This window comes from Lethenteron reissneri, chromosome 47 (genome assembly GCF_015708825.2).
Source record: "Lethenteron reissneri isolate LAM-NWPU_2019-01 chromosome 47, ASM1570882v1, whole genome shotgun sequence".
Lineage (NCBI taxonomy): Eukaryota > Metazoa > Chordata > Hyperoartia > Petromyzontiformes > Petromyzontidae > Lethenteron > Lethenteron reissneri.
Window position 1 is genome coordinate 9,875,358 of NC_083825.1, and position 23,011 is coordinate 9,898,368.

The following is a 23,011-nucleotide window of genomic DNA, read 5'->3' on the forward strand; positions in this document are numbered from 1 at the left end:
CATCATCACCACCATCATCGACATCATCATCATCATCATCACCATCATCACCACCCTTGGGTCCATCCACGGCTGGGTGAAGGCCTCCCCCCAACCGGCGCCATCTCACCGATCCCACGATGTAGTAATCCACCAAAAGCTGCGCACGAGCGGATTTCATCGCTCCATCTCCCTAGCGGAGGTCCTTGGGGAGGCGTCTCGTCCCTTGGCTGTGACCCCGTCGTCATTCCGGAGTAGACCATCGGTCATCTCCACTTTGTGTGAGAGATAGCAGTTTGTGTCTGCATGTATAGGGGTGTGTGTGAGACAGAGGGGTGTGTGTGTGTCTAAGAGACGTGTGTGTGTGTGACAGGGTGTGTGTGACTGAGGGTGTGTGTGTCTGAGGAGCGGTGGTGTAGCAGTTAGGGCACTGCGCTATGAACCTGGCGACCCGAGTTTGATTCCCGCTCACGGCCAACACCAGTGACGATTATCTGAACTGGTCCTGGGCCTCCCCTAGGTCGACTCAGCCGCAAATGAGTACCTGGTGTGGTGCGTAAAACATTGCCACTGGGAAGACAAAGGCGGCCGGGCATGGTGCTGGCCTTCATAGGTGCTCGCTAACAGCACTTGCCCCAACAGTCTGTTCAGGCTATACGGGGGGTATTTGTCTTTGTGTGCCTGAGAGGTGTGTGTGTGTGGGCGTGTGTGTGTCCGGCAAAACAACCTTGTGTAGTGCGTTACCGCCAGACGGTAACGCTGTGGTGAGCAGTGCCATGGGGGGAGTTTCGATTGGCCATTCCCCTCATGGCATGTGTAGCCACCACAGCGGCCAAAGGGGGCTCTGCACGGGTGCGGGGGGCTGGTAACCCCTCCATCTTCAATTAATTACCCATAGCTTAATCCGGAGGCCCCGGGGGGACAGGCGTCCATGACGTATCCTGGTCAAACTTCACGTGGTGGAGCCAGAAGACTGAATCCTTACCCTCGGGGTTCCTCCAGAAACAACAAAAAGCCACTGCGGGTGGTCACGTGGAATGTTCGAACATTCACTGCGGAGGAGAGGCTGCCGCTTTTCTGTCGGGAGATGGACCGGTATCGCCTGGATCTCTGTGCTTTTCAGGAGGACCGGTGGACCGGCTCTGCCTCCCACCACCATGAGAGGTGGACAGTCCTCTACTCGGGGCAGGAGACTGCCCAACAACAGGGTGTGGCTCTTCTTCTGAACAAAATAATAAAGGGGACATGGGAGCGTGGCGGTGAGGTGTGGGAATCTGTAAGCCCCAGGCTACTTTGGGCTCGCTTTCCCATCAACCAGAGGCCAGGAATGGTGGCCATGGTTACTTATACCTCCACATTAGTGGAGGGATGCAGGCAAGGCCATTAAAACCTCCTGTTACAGGTGCGAGCTAAAGTGACCCCTCGGGATAGAGTCATCCTGTTAGGTGACTGTAATGGCCGAGTTGGTCATAATGCTGGCACCTGGTCAAGAGTGATTGGAAGGCATGGGCCAGATCAGCTCAATAAAAACGGTATGATGCTGATAGACTTTTGTGCAGCCCATGGGCTTGTAATTACCAACACGCTGTTCCGGCATCGGCGCATCCACACAGCATCATGGGTGCATGCTGGGTCCAAGCAAGAACATCTGCTGGACTACATAGTGACGGAACAGCGGATGTGGGCCCATGTTTTTGACACCAGGAGCTACACTGGAGCTGATCTGCCCACTGACCATCGGCTAGTCATCTGTAAGATGCGCCTGCCATTCTTCCACTCCAGTGGTGGGTGTATACCCAGGACCCCATTCAAACCCACAATGGCCTGATCTTAACTAGCTGATGAAAGCTGCAAGCAAGAATGTCATCATCACTTGCAGCTTGGGTTGGCATCGTCTCTCACTCCTCCTGATGCCGAGCGAGGTTTAGGACTGTGACTCATGCAGCTGCAATGGCTGCTTTGGCTACACGGTCAGGACCTCCCCAGAGACCATGGCTGACAGAGGAGGTGTTCAGGCTGGTTGAGAAAAAGCGACAGGTCCACTCTCACCGTCTACAGCATCCCACGTCAGAGAACAAGGAGGCTTACCGCAGCTTTTGCAAGGAGGTTCGGAGAGCCGTGAGACACTGCAAGGATGGGTGGTGGTCGCGGGTTGCTGGGGAGATGTAGTAACTTGCAACGCCACACCTATCACCATCATTAGGGGTAAGAAAGGTGATCCAATCTCCGACCGCCAGGAACAGGTTTGCAGATTTGCTGAGCATTTATATGAGGTCTTGGTGAAGGGGAAATTCCTCAACCTGGTAAACATCATAGGGCAAAGTGAGGCGACCCTGCTGAGGCTGCAGTACCTTAACTATTGGAAGAAGTAGTCACCCCCTGTAAGTGGCTGGCTGAGGTGCCATCTGTTGAGGAACACCAGGAAAATCACCAGGCAGAGATGATCTCCCAAGTGAAATGCTGAGGGGGGAGGGGGGGGGGGGCGTTTCTGCGCAGACTGCCCTACATGACATTATAATAAGTCTGAACCTCTGTTCGGGTTCCACAGGATTGGAAAGATGCCCTTTGTGGCCCCCCTCTTTGAAAAGGGGGACCACACAGACTGTAACAACAACAGGGACATCTGCCTCAGTGTGCTGAAAAATGTCCTGGCAAGGATTATTCAACATCGCCTTGCCAGGCACGGTGAGGAGAGGCTTACAGAGCCCCAATGTGGTTTCAGAAAAGGGCAGTCTTACACAGACGCCATATTTCTGTCCGTCTGCCACAGTAGAGGTGTAGGAATTCCAACAGAACCTACAACTCTGCTTTATTGACCTGGTCAAGGTCTATGATACCATCAGTAGGCCTGGGCTCTGGGTTGTTCTTCGTGCTTTTGGAGTCCCTGACTCTTTCACACAATCATTAAGGACTTTCATGATGGTGAGCAGGCCCGGGTAAAACTACGTGGCCGGGAGTCGGAGCCATTCCTTGTTCACCTTGGGGTGCGATAGGGATGTCCTCTGGCTCCCACATTATTTAACATATATTCCGACCACGTAATTCGTGAAGCCTTCGATGGCTGTACCGGAGGAATTTCTATCTGGTACAGATACAATGGGAGGCTGATCGATGCCCGGGTGTGGTCAAGGGATGGCTCCCTATTGGTCAACCGTGTTATGTATGCCGATGTTCTGGTAATTGCTGCTCACTCAGAGGAGGAGTTGGAGGCGCTGCTGCTGAACCTGGAGCTTGCCACCAAGAGGTGGGACCTCACCATCAGCCCCACCAAGACTAAGCACCTTCCTGGGTATTTTGTACCATCGGACACTCCACCCTCACAACTCCCAAATGGTGATAAGGGAGTTGTGGAGAGAGTGGAGAGTTTTCCATACATTGGCAACGTGCTCATGACCGGTTCCGGTTTAACAGCAGAGGTCTCACTCCGAATCAGTCGAGCGGCATTATCTTTTCATCGGTTGCGTAACGCTGTGTGGAAGCTACCTGGTCTGTCGCTCCGCACGAAGCTTCAGGTCTTCTCGGCCACAGTCATTCCCTACCTTCTCTACGCTTGCGAAACGTCGACCCCCCTAATGGAATATCTTCGCCGGTTAGAAACATTCAGGCTGGCCTGCTTAAGATCCATCCTGGGTATAACCAGGCTGGATTGTGTGAGGAGCTCACAAATCCATGAAAGATCTGGACAAAGTCCCATCGGTGAGCTCCTCCGGCAGCCACCGCATGCCTAAACAGCGTTTGTTCGACCGGATCGAGGGGGCTAAACGGGCGCGTCACGGGCTAGAGAAGAGATGGAGTGATGTGGTACAGGAGGACGTTGAGCTGAGTGGACTTGCCGATGACTGGTATCAGCGGTGTGAGGATCGGCCTCTGTGGAGGAGGCTCGTGAAGGACGCTACTGGGCAGTTGGAGGCAGTCGCCCTCCAACAACAACGGAGGGCGGAGGAGCGACGCTTACAAAAACGAGCGGAGCGCCGGGTGGCTAAAGCACAGCAAGTTGACACAGTAGGGGCACAGGTGGTGCATCAGCCAGTCATCTCGGTCATCTCAGTCAGTCGACCCGTGGCACCTGGGTCTGCCCCGTGACCTCCTGCCAGCGGGCGTTCGACACTTCACGTGGCCTCAAGGTGCACATGGCCTGGCACAAGCGTCGTGGTGACGTCACCGCCACTTAGTGGCGAATGGCGATTGTTGTGTGCGACTCAGGGGTGTATGTCTGTGTGAGACAGAGGGTGTGTGTGTGTATGTGTGAGACAACGGGGTGTATCTGTGTCTGAGAGAGGTGTGTGTGTGTCTGTGTGCGACAGAGGGGTGTGTGTGTGTGTGTGTTGGGTGTTTGTCTGTGTGAGACTGAGTGTGTGTGTCTGGGTGAGACAGAGTGGGTGTGTGTCTGTGTGTCTGTGTGTGTTGGGTGTGTGTGTGTCTGTGTGTGTTGGGTGTGTGTGTGTGTTAGGTGTGTGTGTGTGTTGGGAGTGTGTGTGTCTGTGTGTGTTGGGTGTGTGTGTGTGTTAGGTGTGTTGGATGTGTGTTGGGTGTGTCTGTGTGTGTTGGGTGTGTGTGTGTTAGGGGGGTGTGTGTGTGTGTGTGTTGGGTGTGTGTGTGTCTGTGTGTGTTGGGTGTGTGTTGGGTGTGTGTGTGTGTGTTAGGTGTGTGTGTGTGTGAGAGAGAGAGAAATGCGCGTGCGCGTTGAAACAATTGCGCAGGTCAACTTCAATCCCCCCGCCACACCCCCAGTTATTCGATCGGAACAACTTGCGTGTGGTGAGCTCAGGTGTGGGCATCGCCACCTCTTCCACGATGTGACCGTCCAGAGTGGAAGAGCGAGCGAGCCAAACTCCCTCTTGAGCGGTCGTCGGCAGCAGCGGCGAGAGCGAGATCTTGCAGGGGCTGCGCCTTGACCTCTGCCCATCACACTCTGCGTGGCGCTGTCTGCTGGAGTTTGACCTGGCCTCAGATGTTGATTATGATTCCACATTGCGTGCCCGCAGAAATGTTAATGATCCTGCGGTGTTTTATTGCCCGTGTCAATTGTCTGCGTGGGCCGATGTTGAATTTAGAGCGTTTCCTCTCGTGCGCAGTGCGTGCGCCTTCACAGAGCAATCTGCGCATGCAAACGCGAATGTCCCCCCAAATGGCAGGAACAGACTGAGCATGTCTGCAGACGCGGCACGCCGCATATCCGTGACAGGTGAATGTCCAACACGTGGTAAATAAGAACGATGGGACTTCCGTTTAGAACATCGGCGGAGCACGCTGGCAATGTAATCAAATAAATGACAACATTTTAAGTTGAAGACGTAGGCTTTCGCGAGCAATAATATCCATTATACAGCTTTGTTTTGGGAGGTAAGATCGCGTAAATATAAATGTGTCGTTCAACTGGCCGTCGCCTGATTTTGCTAGTTGTAATTACTGACGAAACGTCGTACTCAGATTGCAAATGTTGTGGATTTACTCTCCAAAACACCGGTTAGTGCTGGACTAGTGACGAATCGGCACGGTTCTGTTTACGTGACGAACCTTACTTACTGGCTGTGGCGGGTTTCGCGACGCATTTATAGTTGCGCCATGGAACTCAAAAAGAAACCTGCATCATGTAAACAGCAGCATGTGCGTCTTGGTGGATCTGGGATATCCGATTCTCACGAGGGGGGTCCTGCCCCGCGCGCTGGCGACATGAAGGAGTCGCTCAGAGGGCACAAGCGGACGCCTTTGGGTGGACACCCCTTGCCTCCCTTACCCTCTTGCCCCCCTTTTACCCCCCTTACCCCCGTACCCCCCTTACCCCCGTACCCCCCTTACCCCCTTACCCCCTTGCCCCCGTGGCATCAGGCAACCCCCTGCAGGCAACGGTTGTAGAGGGCCACGCCGAGCTTACGAGGCGCGCTGGAAGTAAAAAAACCTCGTCCCGTTTGGTTCACGGTGGCACGCGTGGAGGGCACTGGCCGCGATGACCTCTTGACCTTGAGCACCTCCCTGGTCACCGCGAGGAGGAGCCGCCTCTGATCTTCACCAGGTGCCGCGCCACACCTCGCCCCGTGAGCCTCGCCTGGCACCGAGGCTCACGGCAGAGCCATGCGCAGCAGCGTCACTGCACTATACACTACACACTACTATACACTACACTACTATATACTACACTATACACTACACACTACTATACACTACACTACTATATACTACACTATACACTACACACTACTATACACTCAGAGCCGGCCCAGCCACTAAGCGACCCTTGCAATTGCAAAGGGCCCCGTGGCCAGCAGAGGGCCCCCTAGAGTCACTGCTAGCTAGTGGGTGAAAAAAATCATACATCAAAGGGGCCTCCAACCAAATTTTGCTTAGGGCCCCCAAAGGTCTAGGGCCGGCTCTGTATACACTACACTATACACTACACTAATATACACTACATTACTATACACTACACACTACTATACACTACACCACTATACACTACACTACTATATACTACACTATACACTACACTACTATACACTACACTATACACTACACTACTATACACTACATTACTATACACTACACACTACTATACACTACACTATACACTACTATACACTACACTACACTATACACTACACTACTATACACTACACTACTATACACTACATTACTATACACTACACTACTATACACTACACTATACACTACTATACACTACACTATACACTACACTACTATACACTACACTACTATACACTACACTACGATACACTACACACTGCACTAATATACACTACACTATACACTACTATACACTACACTATACACTACACTATACACTACACTATACACTACACTGTTCCAGCCTCACGTGGGTTTCTCTGCTGTCGCCTCCTCGGTGTGGAACTCTTCGTCCACTTTGCCCCTTTGCACACCCGCAACGTCAAATGCACTCGGGCGTTACAGAAGCACCCGGCAGCAGAGGGGCCTCTCGGTCTGCGTCGGGTCGACGCTTTCGAGCGGCCACGAACTTGACGCCCGCGCGTCCGAGTTGTTGACTTGTCGGCGACATCTGACGCGTTATCAATGTCATCATCATTATCAATGGGGGGGGGGGGGAGTGGTGGGGGTGGGGGGCAGTTCTGTTCATGAAGGGGAGCGCGTGTCCCCCCACACGCGCGCGGAGAGCCGCCACCACCACTCCGGTGCCCCAGCGTGGAGGGAGTGCACCAGGGGGGGGGGGGGGGGGGTCTGGTTCCATCCTCGTAGCGCGCAGTCGCCGCTGGCTGTGTCCGTGCCGCGCGTTGCGTTTGTTTTTGTTGTTGTTGTTGGGGTTGAATCGCGCGTCGTTCGGCGCGAAGTCCGACGTTTTTCGTTCCGCGCGCCGCTAGCTTCTGCAGGATCTTCGAACCGACAACATGGTGTGGGGGGGGGGGTAGGGGGGGTGCAATCGGTGTCGTGCAGCTGCACTAGCGAGTTCTGGGCTCCGCAGGGTCGCGTTGCGGGTTAGTGGCGGGGAAACGGTGAAACTAAAAGCCCCTCGGCAGAGTGCAGCGAGGCGCTTTGTGAGACGATGCGCGCGGTTTTCTTCTTCACTTCTGGTTTTTGCGCGTTTTTTATTGACTACTGGCGCTGGGTAACCTCGACAGGGCGATGTTGGATCTTGGCAGCGCAAAGAGATGGCTTCTGTGCCGGCTCGACTGTGGTTGTTGTGCTCGACACGCTACTCATTATCACCACCATCATAATCACCATCATCGCCATCATAATCATCATCACGGCCATCATCTCCATCATTGCCATCATAATCATCACCGCCATCATAATCATCGCCACCATAATCATCATCATCACCACCATCATTACCACCATCACCACCACCATCACCACCGCCATCATCACCATCATAATCATCACCACCGCCACCAAAATCATCATCGCCACCATAATCATTATCATCACCACCATCATTACCACCATCATCACCATGTCGACGCCCACAGCTCACACCCTTACAATGACCTGACTTCTATTTTTTGTAGCGGAGGGTGTTATTTTCTCTTTTGTGATTTCCTTGAAATTATCGGGTTGTATCGTGGTCGCGGCCGCACGCACCCGTGCCATGGACAGGGACACTTTCAAAGCCGCTTTGCCGCAGCAGTGCCCCTGGGCACGGCTGTCAGGGAGGAGCCTCCCATAGCTCTCGTGATCTCAGATGTATCCATTATCTCGCATCTTCGCCTCCAGGGCGAAACATCCCCAACGCGTGAAGTCCTTAAAATGAAACGATGATCGGTTACAGCCGCGTAAATCATCAAACAGATTGAGGTCCATTAGCCTCGTGAGCTTGCGAAGCGATGTTTTGAAGCGATAGTGGTGGCTGTGTTGCTGCTACTCGTGCTGGTGATGGCGGTGCTGCTACTGTAGCGGCGGTGGTGGTGGCCACGGTGATGGTGTCAGTGGTGGTCGTGGTGGTGATGGTGGTGCTGCTCGTGGTGGTTGTGGTGGTGATGGTGGTGCCAGTGGTGGTTGTGGTGGTGATGGTGTCAGTGGTGATCGAGGTGGTTGGTGGTGATGGTTGTGCTGCTCGTGGTGGTTGTGGTGGTTGTGGTGGTGGTGCTGACGGCGGCTGAGCAGAGGCGAAGTGGTCAGCGCACTGCGCTACGAACCCGGCAAGATGGGTTCGAGTCTCGCTCACGGCCAACATCAGTGGCGAATATTTGAACCGGTCCTGGGCCTCGCCCAGGTGGACTCAGCCTCCAAATCGTACCTGGTGCAATGTGTAAATATCGCCACAAGGGAGACAAAGGCCGCCGGGCGGGGTGCTGGCCACCCACCCTCTCGCGTGCCGTGCCGGGCTTCATCGATGTTACTCGTTAACAGCACTTGCCCCGATAGTTATTTAGTTGCTTTGGTGGTTGTTAACCACTGGTGGTGTCTGTTAACCACCACTAAACGATGTTAACCCAATGTGGTGGCTGGTAACCACCACTAAACGATGTTAACCCAATGCAAACAATGTGTGCGTGGTTCGCGCTGATAAGCTGTAACCGAGCGTGCAGCTAAATCTGGGGATTTCCACACCAGCAGAGTTTGACTTCTGCTGCTGTGCCTGGAGGCGTCTATTTATAACTAATCCGCACATTTAGCTGTGGGGTGTGTGTGTGTGTGTGTTTAGAGTTTGTGTGTAAGTGTTTGTCTTGGCCACCCACCCTCCCGTGTGCCGTACTGGTCTTGAAAGGCGCTCGCGAACAGAACTTGTCCCAAGAGTCGACTCAGGTGACACGGGGGGGGGGGGGCTCTCATTGTCTGTGTTGTGTGTGGGAGCCTCGCAGCCAGCGGTGTGCCTGGCGAAACGTCGCCCATCTCGCTGCCGATGACTCCTGGCCCTGAGTTTCGGTCTTCGACTCGCCCCTACGAGCTGGATCAGCGAGGACTGTCGCGTTAAACGCTTGGACTAGTGACGATTTTTTTGTTATTTTTGTTTTGTTTGGCAAGTGTGGAGGGTCTTACGACACAGATGGCGGGCACATTACGTGGCCTAATCCGAAGATGAATAATGATGTATACCAACGGTTGTACACAATAGCGACGTTGTCTGACTAGCGCGTCAACAACCCTTTGCAGCGTGCGTGTCTCCAAAATATTCGCCGGCACTGGGAGCCACGGGGATTCGGTGTCTGTCTCAGGGTTGGCGGTGTTCGCTGCGCGCCATCGCGCGATGTCTCCGGCGCATCTCGCAGTTCCATTGCGCCGAGCTCCCGGGACCAGGCTGGGGCACAACATGAGTCGACCAGTGAGAAGCGGCAGCGGTTCGCAGCGGGTTCGGCCGAAGGTTGCCTCCAAGGGTCGCTCCCGCAGAAGGGCGATTCTCCGAACGGGCGCTTGAGAGGGGAATGGACTTGCACTCGAGGGCGAGAGAGAGAGCAAACGCGACGTTTGTGTGTCGAGGAAGCGAGCCGTCCATTTTTATTCATTGTCAACAGATCGCTTCTCGGACACGTATTTTTTTTTAAACCATTATTATATATATCGACCCGAACCCAGAAAAGCCCTCGGTAAGCAAGGAGTCGTGTCGCTACTCAACAGGAGTCGAATTTCTTGGTTTGCCAACGGTGTCAGAATCTTGATCAAAATCTTTGTTTTTGGACTGGGAGGAATCCGATGAACTATTAAGCTCTCCCTCCCCCCACCACAAATGTCCAGATGTGATTGCGTCTCAAAATGTACGGCTGCCCTTTTAAAAAATTAAATAAGCTTCCCAAAAACGATGCGATTGTGGAAAATCATATTTCCCCTCGGAACCACCCTTCAAACCCCATCACCCCAGACTTAACGACACATTTATATTTACGCAATCTAACCCCAAAAAGCCCCTCTATTATGGATAATATTGCTCGCGAAAGCCCACTGCTCCCTACTACGTGTCAAACTGACAGCCACTTGAAGTTGCCAGATCGCCGCAGCTGAAGAACACCACCGAGACAAAGCACCAAACATCAAACAGCCCGTTGCTGTCGCGAACAAGCCCATTGTTCTTCAGGTTCTAATTCTAATGTTCCAATGTTCCATTGCGAATCCCATTCACGGCGGAGTAACTTGTTAGATTGAAATACACTGGGAGCGCAGTATTCTACGTAAAGACGACAAATTATCATCTTGATTGGAAGCTTTCGTGACTGCAGGAATCCATACTCTTTGGTTCTTTCGGTAAAGTCACGTGGGTAGAAAGTAAAATAAATCACGACGTTTCGATCGCAACACAAAATATAATCCAGCAGTGGAACTGATGGATTACATTTTTTTGTGTTGCGATCGAAACGTCGTGATTTTTTTTTTACCTACCTGACTACAGATTTAATTTCATCGCCATCATTATCATTGTCAGCCGTGGTCTCTCCACTGCTGGATGAAGTCCTCCCCCCGGCTGTCGCCAACTTCTCATCATCCCACGAAACCAAATTCTGACTCCTTGGACGTGAGCCGATCTGATGACTTCATCTCCACGCTGGACATCCTTGCGGGACCAGTCCCAGATCTCTTACGAGGTTACACAAGTCTACTGAAGTAAAGATCTACACTATTTACCTGCCTTTCCTTCACACCCAACCTACATGCCAAGCCCGATGTAGTTACACAATGCAGGACGTGACGTACCGTGGTATGTATACACCACGGCGCACACGTACGTCATATCGCGGTGCATGCGTGTGTGACGTGTCCGTGGCACGCGCACGCACGGAGCCAGGGCACGTGCACCGTGCCGGGTGCACGCGCGCGTGTGTGTGCCACGTGCTGCCCGGGTGAGTTGAGTGTGCCTTGTCTGTGCGTGCCGCGGTTGTCTGCTGAAGCTGCGCTCCCCATTGCCCCGTCTTGTCTCTCATCCGCTCCTGTTGAGGCCAAACTGCAACGGCACGGGGGGATCGGAGGTCTCACAATCGCTCCCCCGTGGTTCGCTTTCAGCTGATGTCGTTGAACCGGGTGAGAACGCAAAGCAATCCGGGATAGTCTCGCGTGCATGAATGACCTGGGGCATGAGTACGTGAGTAGGGAGCGGTGATTATTGCTGCTGTGTGTATCATCACAGTTAAGTCGATTTGTTGGTATTTTGTTCCGTTTTATATTGAAAGTGACACCAGCACAGAAATGGCCAACTCTTGTGGATGGCATCATGGGGGGGGGGGGGGGGGGCGGGGGGTGTTTGACGTCCACTGTGAAGCAAACTGCGCGTAGTCATGTGACGTAGTGATGTGACGTAGTGATGTGACGTAGTAATGTGACGTAGTCATGTGACGTAGTGTTGTGACGTAGTGTTGTGACGTAGTGTTGTGATGTAGTGATGTGACATAGTGTTGTGACGCAGTGTTGTGATGTAGTGATGTGACGTAGTGTTGTGACGTAGTGTTGTGATGTAGTGATGTGACGTAGTGTTGTGACGTATTCATGTGACATAGTGTTGTGACGCAGTGTTGTGATGTAGTGATGTGACGTAGTGTTGTGACGTAGTGTTGTGATGTAGTGATGTGACGTAGTGTTGTGATGTAGTGATGTGACGTAGTGTTGTGACGTAGTCATGTGACGTAGTGTTGTGATGTAGTGTTGTGACATAGTAACGTGACGTAGTAATGTGACGTAGTGACGTCACGTAGTGATGTGACGTAGTAACGTGACGTAGTGATGTGACGTAGTCACGTGACTACGTCACGTGATGTAGTGTTGTGACGTAGTGATGTGACGTAGTGACGTGATGTAGTCATGTGATGTAGTCATGTGACGTAGTGATGTGACGTGGTGTTGTGACGCCCGCGCTAGCGACCGCGGGGGGGCGGGGGGCAGCCTTGCTGATTCGGCGCCGTGAAACCTCTGCGACAAGCGAGGAACGCGCCACCGCCAGACCCGCACCTCCTCATGTTTACCTCTTTCTTGAAGCGTCGCAGGATGTGCTTCACCCAGGCCTTGTCGGGGTCCAGGCAAACCTTCCTCCCGTTGGGCAGAGACGCGCTGCAACGGCACGGACGCACCCTCGCGTCACTCTCCGCGGTGAAGATGCCCTGTGGTGTTCCCTGTGGTGTTCCCTGTGGTGTTCCCTGTGCTGTCCCCCTGTGGTGTTCCCTGTGATGTTCCCTGTGGTGTTCCCTGTGCTGTTCCCTGTGCTGTTCCCCTGTGATGTTCCCTGTGGTGTTCCCTGTGCTGTCCCTGTGGTGTTCCCCTGTGGTGTTCCCTGTGGTGTTCCCTGTGGTGTTCCCTGTGCTGTCCCTGTGGTGTTCCCCTGTGGTGTTCCCTGTGGTGTTCCCTGTGCTGTCCCTGTGCTGTCCCCCTGTGGTGTTCCCTGTGCTGTTCCCTGTGCTGTTCCCCTGTGATGTTCCCCTGTGGTGTTCCCTGTGCTGTCCCTGTGATGTTCCCCTGTGATGTTCCCCTGTGATGTTCCCCTGTGGTGTTCCCTGTGCTGTCCCTGTGATGTTCCCCTGTGCTGTTCCCCTGTGATGTTCCCCTGTGGTGTTCCCTGTGCTGTCCCTGTGGTGTTCCCTGTGCTGTTCCCCTGTGATGTTCCCTGTGGTGTTCCCTGTGGTGTTCCCTGTGGTGTTCCCCTGTGGTGTTCCCTGTGATGTTCCCTGTGCTGTTCCCCTGTGATGTTCCCTGTGGTGTTCCCTGTGCTGTCCCTGTGCTGTTCCCCTGTGGTGTTCCCCTGTGATGTTCCCTGTGATGTTCCCTGTGGTGTTCCCCTGTGGTGTTCCCTGTGATGTTCCCTGTGATGTTCCCCTGTGGTGTTCCCTGTGGTGTTCCCTGTTCTGTTCCCTTGTGGTGTTCCCTGTGATGTTCCCTGTGGTGTTCCCTGTGGTGTTCCCTGTTCTGTTCCCCTGTGGTGTTCCCCTGTGATGTTCCCTGTGATGTTCCCTGTGATGTTCCCTGTGGTGTTCCCCTGTGATGTTCCCTGTGATGTTCCCTGTGGTGTTCCCCTGTGATGTTCCCTGTGATGTTCCCTGTGGTGTTCCCCTGTGATGTTCCCTGTGATGTTCCCTGTGGTGTTCCCTGTGGTGTTCCCTGTGGTGTTCCCTGTTCTGTTCCCCTGTGGTGTTCCCCTGTGATGTTCCCTGTGATGTTCCCTGTGGTGTTCCCCTGTGATGTTGCCTGTGATGTTCCCTGTGATGTTCCCTGTGGTGTTCCCTGTGATGTTCCCTGTGGTGTTCCCTGTGATGTTCCCTGTGGTGTTCCCTGTGGTGTTCCCTGTGATGTTCCCCTGTGATGTTCCCTGTGATGTTCCCTGTGGTGTTCCCTGTGATGTTCCCTGTGGTGTTCCCTGTGATGTTCCCTGTGGTGTTCCCTGTGGTGTTCCCTGTGATGTTCCCCTGTGATGTTCCCTGTGATGTTCCCCTGTGGTGTTCCCTGTGGTGTTCCCCTGTGATGTTCCCTGTGGTGTTCCCCTGTGGTGTTCCCTGTGATGTTCTCTGTGGTGTTCCCTGTGATGTTCCCTGTGATGTTCCCTGTGATGTTCCCCTGTGATGTTCCCTGTGATGTTCCCTGTGGTGTTCCCTGTGGTGTTCCCTGTGATGTTCCCTGTGATGTTCCCTGTGATGTTCCCTGTGGTGTTCCCTGTGATGTTCCCTGTGATGTTCCCCTGTGATGTTCCCTGTGATGTTCCCCTGTGATGTTCCCTGTGATGTTCCCTGTGATGTTCCCCTGTGATGTTCCCTGTGATGTTCCCCTGTGATGTTCCCTGTGATGTTCCCTGTGATGTTCCCCTGTGATGTTCCCTGTGATGTTCCCCTGTGATGTTCCCCTGTGATGTTCCCTGTGATGTTCCCCTGTGATGTTCCCTGTGATGTTCCCTGTGATGTTCCCTGTGATGTTCCCCTGTGATGTTCCCCTGTGATGTTCCCCTGTGATGTTCCCTGTGATGTTCCCCTGTGATGTTCCCCTGTCATGTTCCCTGTGATGTTCCCCTGTGATGTTCCCCTGTGATGTTCCCTGTGATGTTCCCCTGTGATGTTCCCTGTGATGTTCCCCTATGATGTTCCCTGTGGTGTCCCCTGTGGTGTTCCCTGTGATGTTCCCTGTGATGTTCCCTGTGATGTTCCCTGTGGTGTTCCCTGTGATGTTCCCCTGTGATGTTCCCTGTGATGTTCCCTGTGGTGTTCCCTGTGATGTTCCCCTGTGGTGTTCCCTGTGATGTTTCCCTGTGATGTTCCCTGTGGTGTTCCCCTGTGATGTTCCCTGTGATGTTCCCCTGTGGTGTTCCCTGTGATGTTCCCCTGTGATGTTCCCTGTGATGTTCCTCTGTGATGTTCCCTGTGGTGTTCCCCTGTGATGTTCCTCTGTGATGTTCCCTGTGATGTTCCCCTGTGATGTTCCCTGTGATGTTCCCCTGTGGTGTTCCCTGTGATGTTCCCTGTGATGTTCCTCTGTGATGTTCCCTGTGATGTTCCTCTGTGATGTTCCCTGTGATGTTCCTCTGTGATGTTCCCTGTGATGTTCCCCTGTGATGTTCCCTGTGATGTTCCCTGTGATGTTCCTCTGTGATGTTCCCTGTGATGTTCCCCTGTGATGTTCCCTGTGATGTTCCCCTGTGATGTTCCCTGTGATGTTCCCTGTGGTGTTCCCCTGTGGTGTTCCCCTGTGCTGTTCCCTGTGGTGTTCCCCTGTGGTGTTCCCCTGTGATGTTCCCTGTGGTGTTCCCTGTGCTGTTCCCTGTGGTGTTCCCCTGTGCTGTTCCCTGTGCTGTTCCCTGTGATGTTCCCTGTGATGTTCCCCTGTGCTGTTCCCTGTGATGTTCCCTGTGGTGTTCCCTGTGATGTTCCCTGTGATGTTCCCTGTGATGTTCCCTGTGATGTTCCCTGTGATGTTCCCTGTGGTGTTCCCTGTGATGTCCCCTGTGATGTTCCCTGTGATGTTCCCTGTGATGTTCCCTGTGGTGTTCCCTGTGATGTTCCCTGTGATGTTCCCTGTGATGTTCCCTGTGATGTTCCCTGTGGTGTCCCCTGTGATGTTCCCTGTGCTGTTCCCTGTGCTGTTCCCTGTGATGTTCCCTGTGATGTTCCCCTGTGATGTTCCCTGTGCTGTTCCCTGTGATGTTCCCTGTGGTGTTCCCTGTGATGTTCCCCTGTGATGTTCCCCTGTGCTGTTCCCTGTGCTGTTCCCTGTGATGTTCCCTGTGATGTTGCCTGTGATGTTCCCTGTGATGTTCCCTGTGGTGTCCCCTGTGATGTTCCCTGTGATGTTCCCTGTGATGTTCCCTGTGATGTTCCCTGTGGTGTTCCCTGTGGTGTTCCCTGTGATGTTCCCTGTGATGTTCCCTGTGATGTTCCCTGTGATGTTCCCTGTGGTGTTCCCTGTGATGTCCCCTGTGATGTTCCCTGTGATGTTCCCTGTGATGTTCCCTGTGGTGTTCCCTGTGATGTTCCCTGTGATGTTCCCTGTGATGTTCCCTGTGGTGTTCCCTGTGATGTCCCCTGTGATGTTCCCTGTGATGTTCCCTGTGATGTTCCCTGTGATGTTCCCTGTGGTGTTCCCTGTGATGTTCCCTGTGGTGTTCCCTGTGATGTTCCCCTGTGATGTTCCCTGTGATGTTCCCCTGTGGTGTTCCCTGTGATGTTCCCCTGTGATGTTCCCTGTGATGTTCCCTGTGGTGTTCCCTGTGATGTTCCCTGTGATGTTCCCTGTGATGTTCCCTGTGATGTTCCCCTGTGATGTTCCCTGTGATGTTCCCTGTGGTGTTCCCTGTGATGTTCCCTGTGGTGTTCCCTGTGGTGTTCCCTGTGGTGTTCCCCTGTGATGTTCCCTGTGATGTTCCCTGTGATGTTCCCTGTGGTGTTCCCTGTGCTGTTCCCTGTGATGTTCCCTGTGATGTTCCCTGTGGTGTTCCCTGTGATGTTCCCTGTGGTGTTCCCTGTGATGTTCCCTGTGATGTTCCCTGTGGTGTTCCCTGTGGTGTTCCCTGTGGTGTTCCCTGTGATGTTCCCTGTGATGTTCCCTGTGATGTTCCCTGTGGTGTTCCCTGTGATGTTCCCTGTGATGTCCCCTGTGATGTTCCCTGTGATGTTCCCTGTGATGTTCCCTGTGGTGTTCCCTGTGGTGTTCCCTGTGATGTTCCCTGTGATGTTCCCTATGGTCTTCCCTGTGGTGTTCCCTGTGATGTTCCCTGTGATGTTCCCTGTGATGTTCCCTGTGATGTTCCCTGTGGTGTTCCCTGTGATGTCCCCTGTGATGTTCCCTGTGATGTTCCCTGTGATGTTCCCTGTGGTGTTCCCTGTGATGTTCCCTGTGGTGTTCCCTGTGATGTTCCCCTGTGATGTTCCCTGTGATGTTCCCCTGTGGTGTTCCCTGTGATGTTCCCCTGTGATGTTCCCTGTGATGTTCCCTGTGGTGTTCCCTGTGATGTTCCCTGTGATGTTCCCTGTGATGTTCCCTGTGATGTTCCCTGTGATGTTCCCTGTGGTGTTCCCTGTGATGTTCCCTGTGGTGTTCCCTGTGGTGTTCCCTGTGGTGTTCCCCTGTGATGTTCCCTGTGATGTTCCCTGTGATGTTCCCTGTGGTGTTCCCTGTGGTGTTCCCTGTGCTGTTCCCTGTGATGTTCCCTGTGATGTTCCCTGTGGTGTTCCCTGTGATGTTCCCTGTGGTGTTCCCTGTGATGTTCCCTGTGATGTTCCCTGTGGTGTTCCCTGTGGTGTTCCCTGTGGTGTTCCCTGTGCTGTTCCCTGTGATGTTCCCTGTGATGTTCCCTGTGATGTTCCCTGTGGTGTTCCCTGTGATGTTCCCTGTGATGTCCCCTGTGATGTTCCCTGTGATGTTCCCTGTGATGTTCCCTGTGATGTTCCCTGTGGTGTTCCCTGTGGTGTTCCCTGTGATGTTCCCTGTGATGTTCCCTGTGGTCTTCCCTGTGGTGTTCCCTGTGATGTTCCCTGTGATGTTCCCTGTGATGTTCCCTGTGGTGTTCCCTGTGATGTTCCCTGTGGTGTTCCCTGTGATGTTCCCTGTGATGTTCCCTGTGATGTTCCCTGTGGTGTTCCCTGTGATGTTCCCCTGTGATGTTCCCTGTGATGTTCCCCTGTGGTGTTCCCTGTGATGTTCCCTGTGGTGTTCCCTGTGATGTTCCCTGTGGTGTTCCCTGTGGTGTTCCCTGTGATGTTCCCTGTGATGTTCCCTGTGATGTTCCCTGTGGTGTTCCCTGTGATGTTCCCTGTGATGTTCCCTGTGATGTTCCCTGTGATGTTCCCTGTGGTGTTCCCTGTGATGTTCCCTGTGATGTTCCCTGTGGTGTTCCCTGTGATGTTCCCCTGTAATGTTCCCTGTGATGTTCCCCTGTGGTGTTCCCCTGTGATGTTCCCTGTGATGTTCCCCTGTGGTGTTCCCTGTGATGTGGTGCCTACGTGACGTCACGGTGGTGATGTGTCACGTGGCGTGGTGCCTCACGTGACGTCACGGTGGTGGTGTGTCACGTGGCATGGTGCCTGCGTGACGTTGTGTTGGTGGTGTGTCACGTGGCGTGGTGCCTACGTGACGTTGCGTTGGTGGTGTGTCACGTGGCGTGGTGCCTATATGACGTCACGGTGGTGGTGTGTCACGTGGCATGGTGCCTCACATGACATCGCGGTGGCAGCTGCTGGTGAAGCGGTGGTCCACCAACCCCCTGATGGACTTCAGCCGCAGCGGTTTGCGGTAGAAGTCGGCACACTGGCACCGGGTGTCCAACCCATGCACGATCACTCCTGCGCAACGGGTGGAGCGGGCGCGAGTCACCACTGTTCAGGGTCGCCGCGCGACGCTCACGAATCGCTTTGTTTCCGAGATAAATCGCCGAGTCGGCAGCGCGCCTTCTGGCTCGCATGGCCGTGTGAGCGGTGGTCGCTGTCCGTTCACCGCGTTGGTCCGATACACTGACTGGCGTCCGCATCACCGCTCTCCCTTCGCCTTGCCGTGGTGGCGAGATGTTAACTACCTCGCCTGATATACAGGAGGTCGTGCGTTCGATTCCGACCCTGACGCCTGCTGCTGTATATTTGGAGTTTGCGTGTCTCTCTCTCTTCGTGGTCGCGTGGATTTTTCTCCGGGTCCTCTGGATTTTCCCTCCACATTTAGAATCAACTTGCGTTCGAGTATTTGGCTGCTATGAATATCCACGCTATAATCCAATCCGTTGAGCTATCATTTGTGATAGCCAAGGTAGCTTATAAAAATAGCTAAATATCTCAGTGGGCCTTACCTGGTAAAATAAAAATGTAGATAAAATAAATTAATAATTAGAATTATTTAATTAGATATCATCGCTCCATCTGGGATGTATCGCCCTTGCACTGTGTGCCGCCCTCTTAGAACCACAGCCCCCTTCGTGCTTGACGAAGGCTTCCCTGCACGGTGGGGGGCGTTTGACCATACTTCACCACGCTGGTCAGTACGGGTTGGTGAAAGGCGGAGCTCAGGATCCGAAACTCTTACCTGGGGTCGCCAGCGTCAACACAAGTTAGCGCACCCACTGTGCCGCCACTCCCTCGTGATGCCACACGCGCGACTCGCTAAACCTGAAAGAATGTCGTGGTGTGCCGCAGAGTCTCAAAGTGCAATTCAGCACAAGGCGCCATAAACCCCGTGAACCCAAATACACACTTGGTTGCACCTCAGGCTATATGGACAGGCGAGATGTCGCCACACACTCCGATGGGCACAGGTGAAAGATCTTCAACATTTTGACCACTTTCGAGTCTGGCTCTAAAATGCGCTGTCTCACTCATGAGGATTTGAACGTTGGGCGGCGTCACGGAAAGGGCCTTAGGGTTCAAATCCGTCACCTAGGCCATCAGGGACAGCCACTTTGAGACCGAAACAGGAGGAGGATTTCTCCACAACTCTGGCTGTCGCCTGATGATGCTAGTTGTAATTACCGGCGAAATGTTGTACTCGAATTGTAAATGTTGGCGGCTTACTCTCCAACACACCGGTGTGCTGAACTAGTAACGAATCTGAACGCGTTGTTTACGTGACAAACTTTTTCTAATTGGCACATTAATGTAACCCCCAAAAAACCTCTATTGTCCATAATATTGGTCGCGAAAGCCCTACTACTACTACGTTAGACCACATAGATACGACCCGAGCGCTGTACACTGCAGTGACACATGGCAATGTGCGCACTTCCTTCACGAGTGGAAAATGAAAGACACGAGCCAGAGTGGGGTGCGACTATGGCGATGCGGCCCGAACTACAAACCGTGCAGTAAACCCCCTGTGCTCTGCGCGGCCAGCAGCAGACACTGGCCTCAAACTCCTGAACATATTTTAACTGCTGCCATTCGCGAGAGTAGAATAGTGCCACAGGGTTACACGATTTTGCCAGGAGCCGCAGGGGCAACGCGGATTTTAGGACGCACCGATTTGTGGAGGACGGATGATTGGAGTTTCGCCGGAGTACGCTCTCGTCTTCTGCGGACGAACGCAAAGTCTGAACACGTTTCCAAAATCGGTCAGGATCTCCGTGCCTCAGAGTCACGGTCCGCGTATGTCCGTGAAATATTGTGAATTGCATCATCATCATCATCATCTGCCATCTCATATGCGGAGTGATGGCGAGCTGTACATTCGGCCTGCAAATCCAGAATTGTTCAATTTAACCTGCCGGCGAATCCGTTAAGCCCAATGGGGAAAGCCACCTAAATATCCTCCTTGTCTCTGTCCACCTAGCAGTATGAATGATTTCGCAAGACTTAGTGCATTGGCAGGTTTTGTGTGTGTGGTGGGGTAAAGTGTGGGTACGCCGATCGGTTCGAGGACATCTTGAAGAGTTTGAACAGTGTACCCACGAGAGCTCGCTCCACCAGCGAGCAAGATATTGCAGGGCTTCGCCTTTACGCGCTCGCTTACCTTCTCCCCCTTTATTGTGACAGGGAAAGCACCGCTCGTGATCTGTCATCAGGGCTGCCGCTGACCAATCAGAATCGCACGCCGCTGACCAATCAGAATCGCACGCGCCGTGCCGTTTGTACATCGGCGCGTGCCGATTGCCTCATTCAATTATCTGCATTCGGCAGGAAAGCAGGTTTCCTGTTGCTGACCTTTTGGGCGCGCGTGACCGATACTAAGGGGACCGGTTGTCGATCATAGGACCCAATTTAGCATCACACGTTTAAAGTTGGGTCAACAACTGTACGTAGTTTTCAGCGAGCGCGTGAGCGAGCGAGAGTTATTTTTTTTCCCCCGTAGTTTCATTTGGTCAGGAAATAAAGCATTTGAGGACCAAACGAATAAATGTGCCACAATAATCACCTCTTTGTCAACCCACTGCTGGATGTGGTCTCGTCGGGGGTTTTGTGACCATACCGCTCGCCGCGGTTGGTTAAAAGTGTGGGCGGGGGTGGTCATAGACGTGGGTGCCGCACAGGCTCGAGACGACACCCGCGGTGGTGCTGCCCGACTGGGGCCGCTCGCGTGGCCTCTACCACCTCCCCGCAGCAGCCCCGTGCAGCGCCACCTCGCTCGGTTCGCGAGAGCCGCGGCGAACATCGCGGGCGCGAGAGAGAGAGGAGAGGGAGAGCCCGCGGGGGTCGCGCTGTAGCGCCGCGCTCGCGTTTTATAAACAAACTAAAATATTTTACTTTCTTGACGCGATGCCTGTGAAATAACTGATCGATCGGCGTTTTGGAACTCGACATTTACTCGTCGGCCGCACCGGGGAAACGTTTGCTGGAGTTCATCGACGGCGCGGCGTGATCACATCGCATCGCAACTCTGTCCCAGTTGGTCCAACCGATGGTGGCACGTGTGAGCGAGGGCGCGTGCCTTGTGAGCGCAGCAATGACGAGCAGCCCCCTTTGGCAGTCGCCACAAAGACACGAACCGCACCTCGACAGCCGCACGGAGGCTCCAGCAAAGCGCCGCAACCATTGCCACGTGCGATTCCACATTTATTGCCGAGCGTGATATCGCGACAATCGTCTTATCGCGACGAGGCGTGATCGTCTCGTGCAAAGCGCGACGCGGCCGCCCATCCGAGCGACCCAGAGCCCGCCGCGCCTGTGTGCCCTGGTGAGATGGAGCGCGTTGGCGCCCACGTCTCACCGTGAGAGGTGGAGAGCAGAGTGGCGATCAGCAGCAGCAGGAGCAGAGGCGACCTCATGTCTGCGGGGATGTCTCCTCTCCGCGTCGTTCGCGCCGCGCTTCTGAGCTCAGGACGCGCATCCGGGCCAATAAATAGCAGCCGAGGCTTTTTTTTCGTATCCCCCTTTCAGCGAGCGCTGCAGGAAATAATTAATGAACTCGCTCGCGACTTCAAACCAAAAACAACAGGAGGAGGAGCACCGAGGCACCTTTTTGTCGGAGGAGGTCTCTGGCGGCAGTAATATTTGTCGCTATCGCGGCAGAGGCGTCGCGTTGTTGTTGTGGCGCGAGTGAGTGTAGTTGTGTTAGCGAGGTGGCACCGCTCCGCAAACTCCACTCGCCCCGGCGCCCGGTCGGTCGGCGCACGCAGAAAGTGACATTCTGGCGCCATTCGCCCACCGCTCCCCGCCCAACCGATTTGGCGGAGCGCCGGCACCGCCCCAACGCCACCAACAATAGAATCATTCCCCAGCAGCCGCCGATTTGACTCCAGAGTCGGGCAGCCCCCCCCCCCACACACACATCCACCCCAGCCCTGTGTGGGTTACCCGGGGCTCGCAATGTCCCGCCTGGCAGTCGCTACAGCGCCACCGCAACCACCAAAGACAAAGATCCTCCCCGTGTAGCCTCAGCAGGCTGCTGGGGCAAGTGCTGTTCGCGAGCACTAATGAAGGCCGGCACGGCACACGAGCGGGTGGGTGGCCAGCACCACGCCCGGCCGCCTTTGTCTCCCGAGTGGCGATGTTTACACTGCACCGCACCGGGTGCTGATTTGAGGCTGAGTCGACCTAGGTGAGGCCCGGGACCGGTTCAGATAATGGTCACTGCAGTTGGCCTGGAGCGAGAATCGAACTCGGGTGGCCAGCTCAGCGAGCTGACCGCTACACTACCGCTCCCCACACCGCAACCACCACCGCCACCGCTACAAAAGCAAAGTTAGCCAGCAATGAGATGACGTGCGCGTGGGACCTGCTGTGGGAACTCCGCGGGCAGAGAGAGAATTCTTGCAGAGTCGTAACACAAACCGCCGTCGTGCAGGCGAGAGAAATGAGTTTTCTCAGACGCAAAGCGGTGCGCTGCTCACTGCGATTTCCGATCGCAATCAGCGTCTGGTCCCGTGACACGACGCTGGTTCTACAATTTGACTATAATCGCACGCAATTAAAACTAAATTCGTTATTCTGCGGCCTCGCCTGTACGAGTCGACGCGGCTCTCTGCGCTGCAGCGCGCCTTCAAAGTTCCTTTAAAGGAGATTTTCTCCAGCGGAGAGCTCTTCTGACAGCGGTGGCGAGAGCGAGAGATGGCAGGGCTGCACCTTGACACGTTTGAACTGAGAAGCTCGCCCAAGTGAACCACGCGGTTGACTTGGGCCAGACATGCGGCTTTGCACGTTTTTGCGCCGGTGCCACAATCATCTCATGCGTTGCGTCCGTCTCACTGGAAACGGTCACAGGTACCCAAAATATCACAAACGGTAAATCGATCCTG

At 54.0% G+C, this 23,011-nt stretch overlaps 1 protein-coding gene across 1 annotated transcript; it reads right to left on the reverse strand.

Annotated features, from left to right (window-relative positions):
- Nucleotides 1-9,885: 9,885 nt before the first annotated feature.
- On the reverse strand, nucleotides 9,886-21,869 carry LOC133354524 (interleukin-8-like). Its single transcript, XM_061571426.1, has 4 exons — nucleotides 21,484-21,869; nucleotides 18,017-18,143; nucleotides 12,357-12,441; nucleotides 9,886-11,344 (listed from the first exon to the last, which is right to left on the reverse strand). Exons 1-4 carry the CDS (start codon nucleotides 21,539-21,541, stop codon nucleotides 11,321-11,323), a joined length of 294 nt encoding a protein of 97 aa, XP_061427410.1. The 5' UTR covers nucleotides 21,542-21,869; the 3' UTR covers nucleotides 9,886-11,320.
- Nucleotides 21,870-23,011: the final 1,142 nt, after the last annotated feature.

What these genes read in the sequence shown, in the direction of transcription:
- LOC133354524 (XM_061571426.1), bottom strand. Translation starts at nt 21,541, where the DNA reads ATGAGGTCGCCTCTGCTCCTGCTGCTGCTGATCGCCACTCTGCTCTCC. An exon ending in TCTGCTCTCCACCTCTCACG is followed by an intron (nt 18,144 to 21,483) that starts GTGAGACGTGGG and finishes CCCGTTGCGCAG; the next exon opens with GAGTGATCGTGCATGGGTTG. An exon ending in TGCGACGCTTCAAGAAAGAG is followed by an intron (nt 11,345 to 12,356) that starts GTAAACATGAGG and finishes GTGCCGTTGCAG; the next exon opens with TTTGGCCTCAACAGGAGCGG.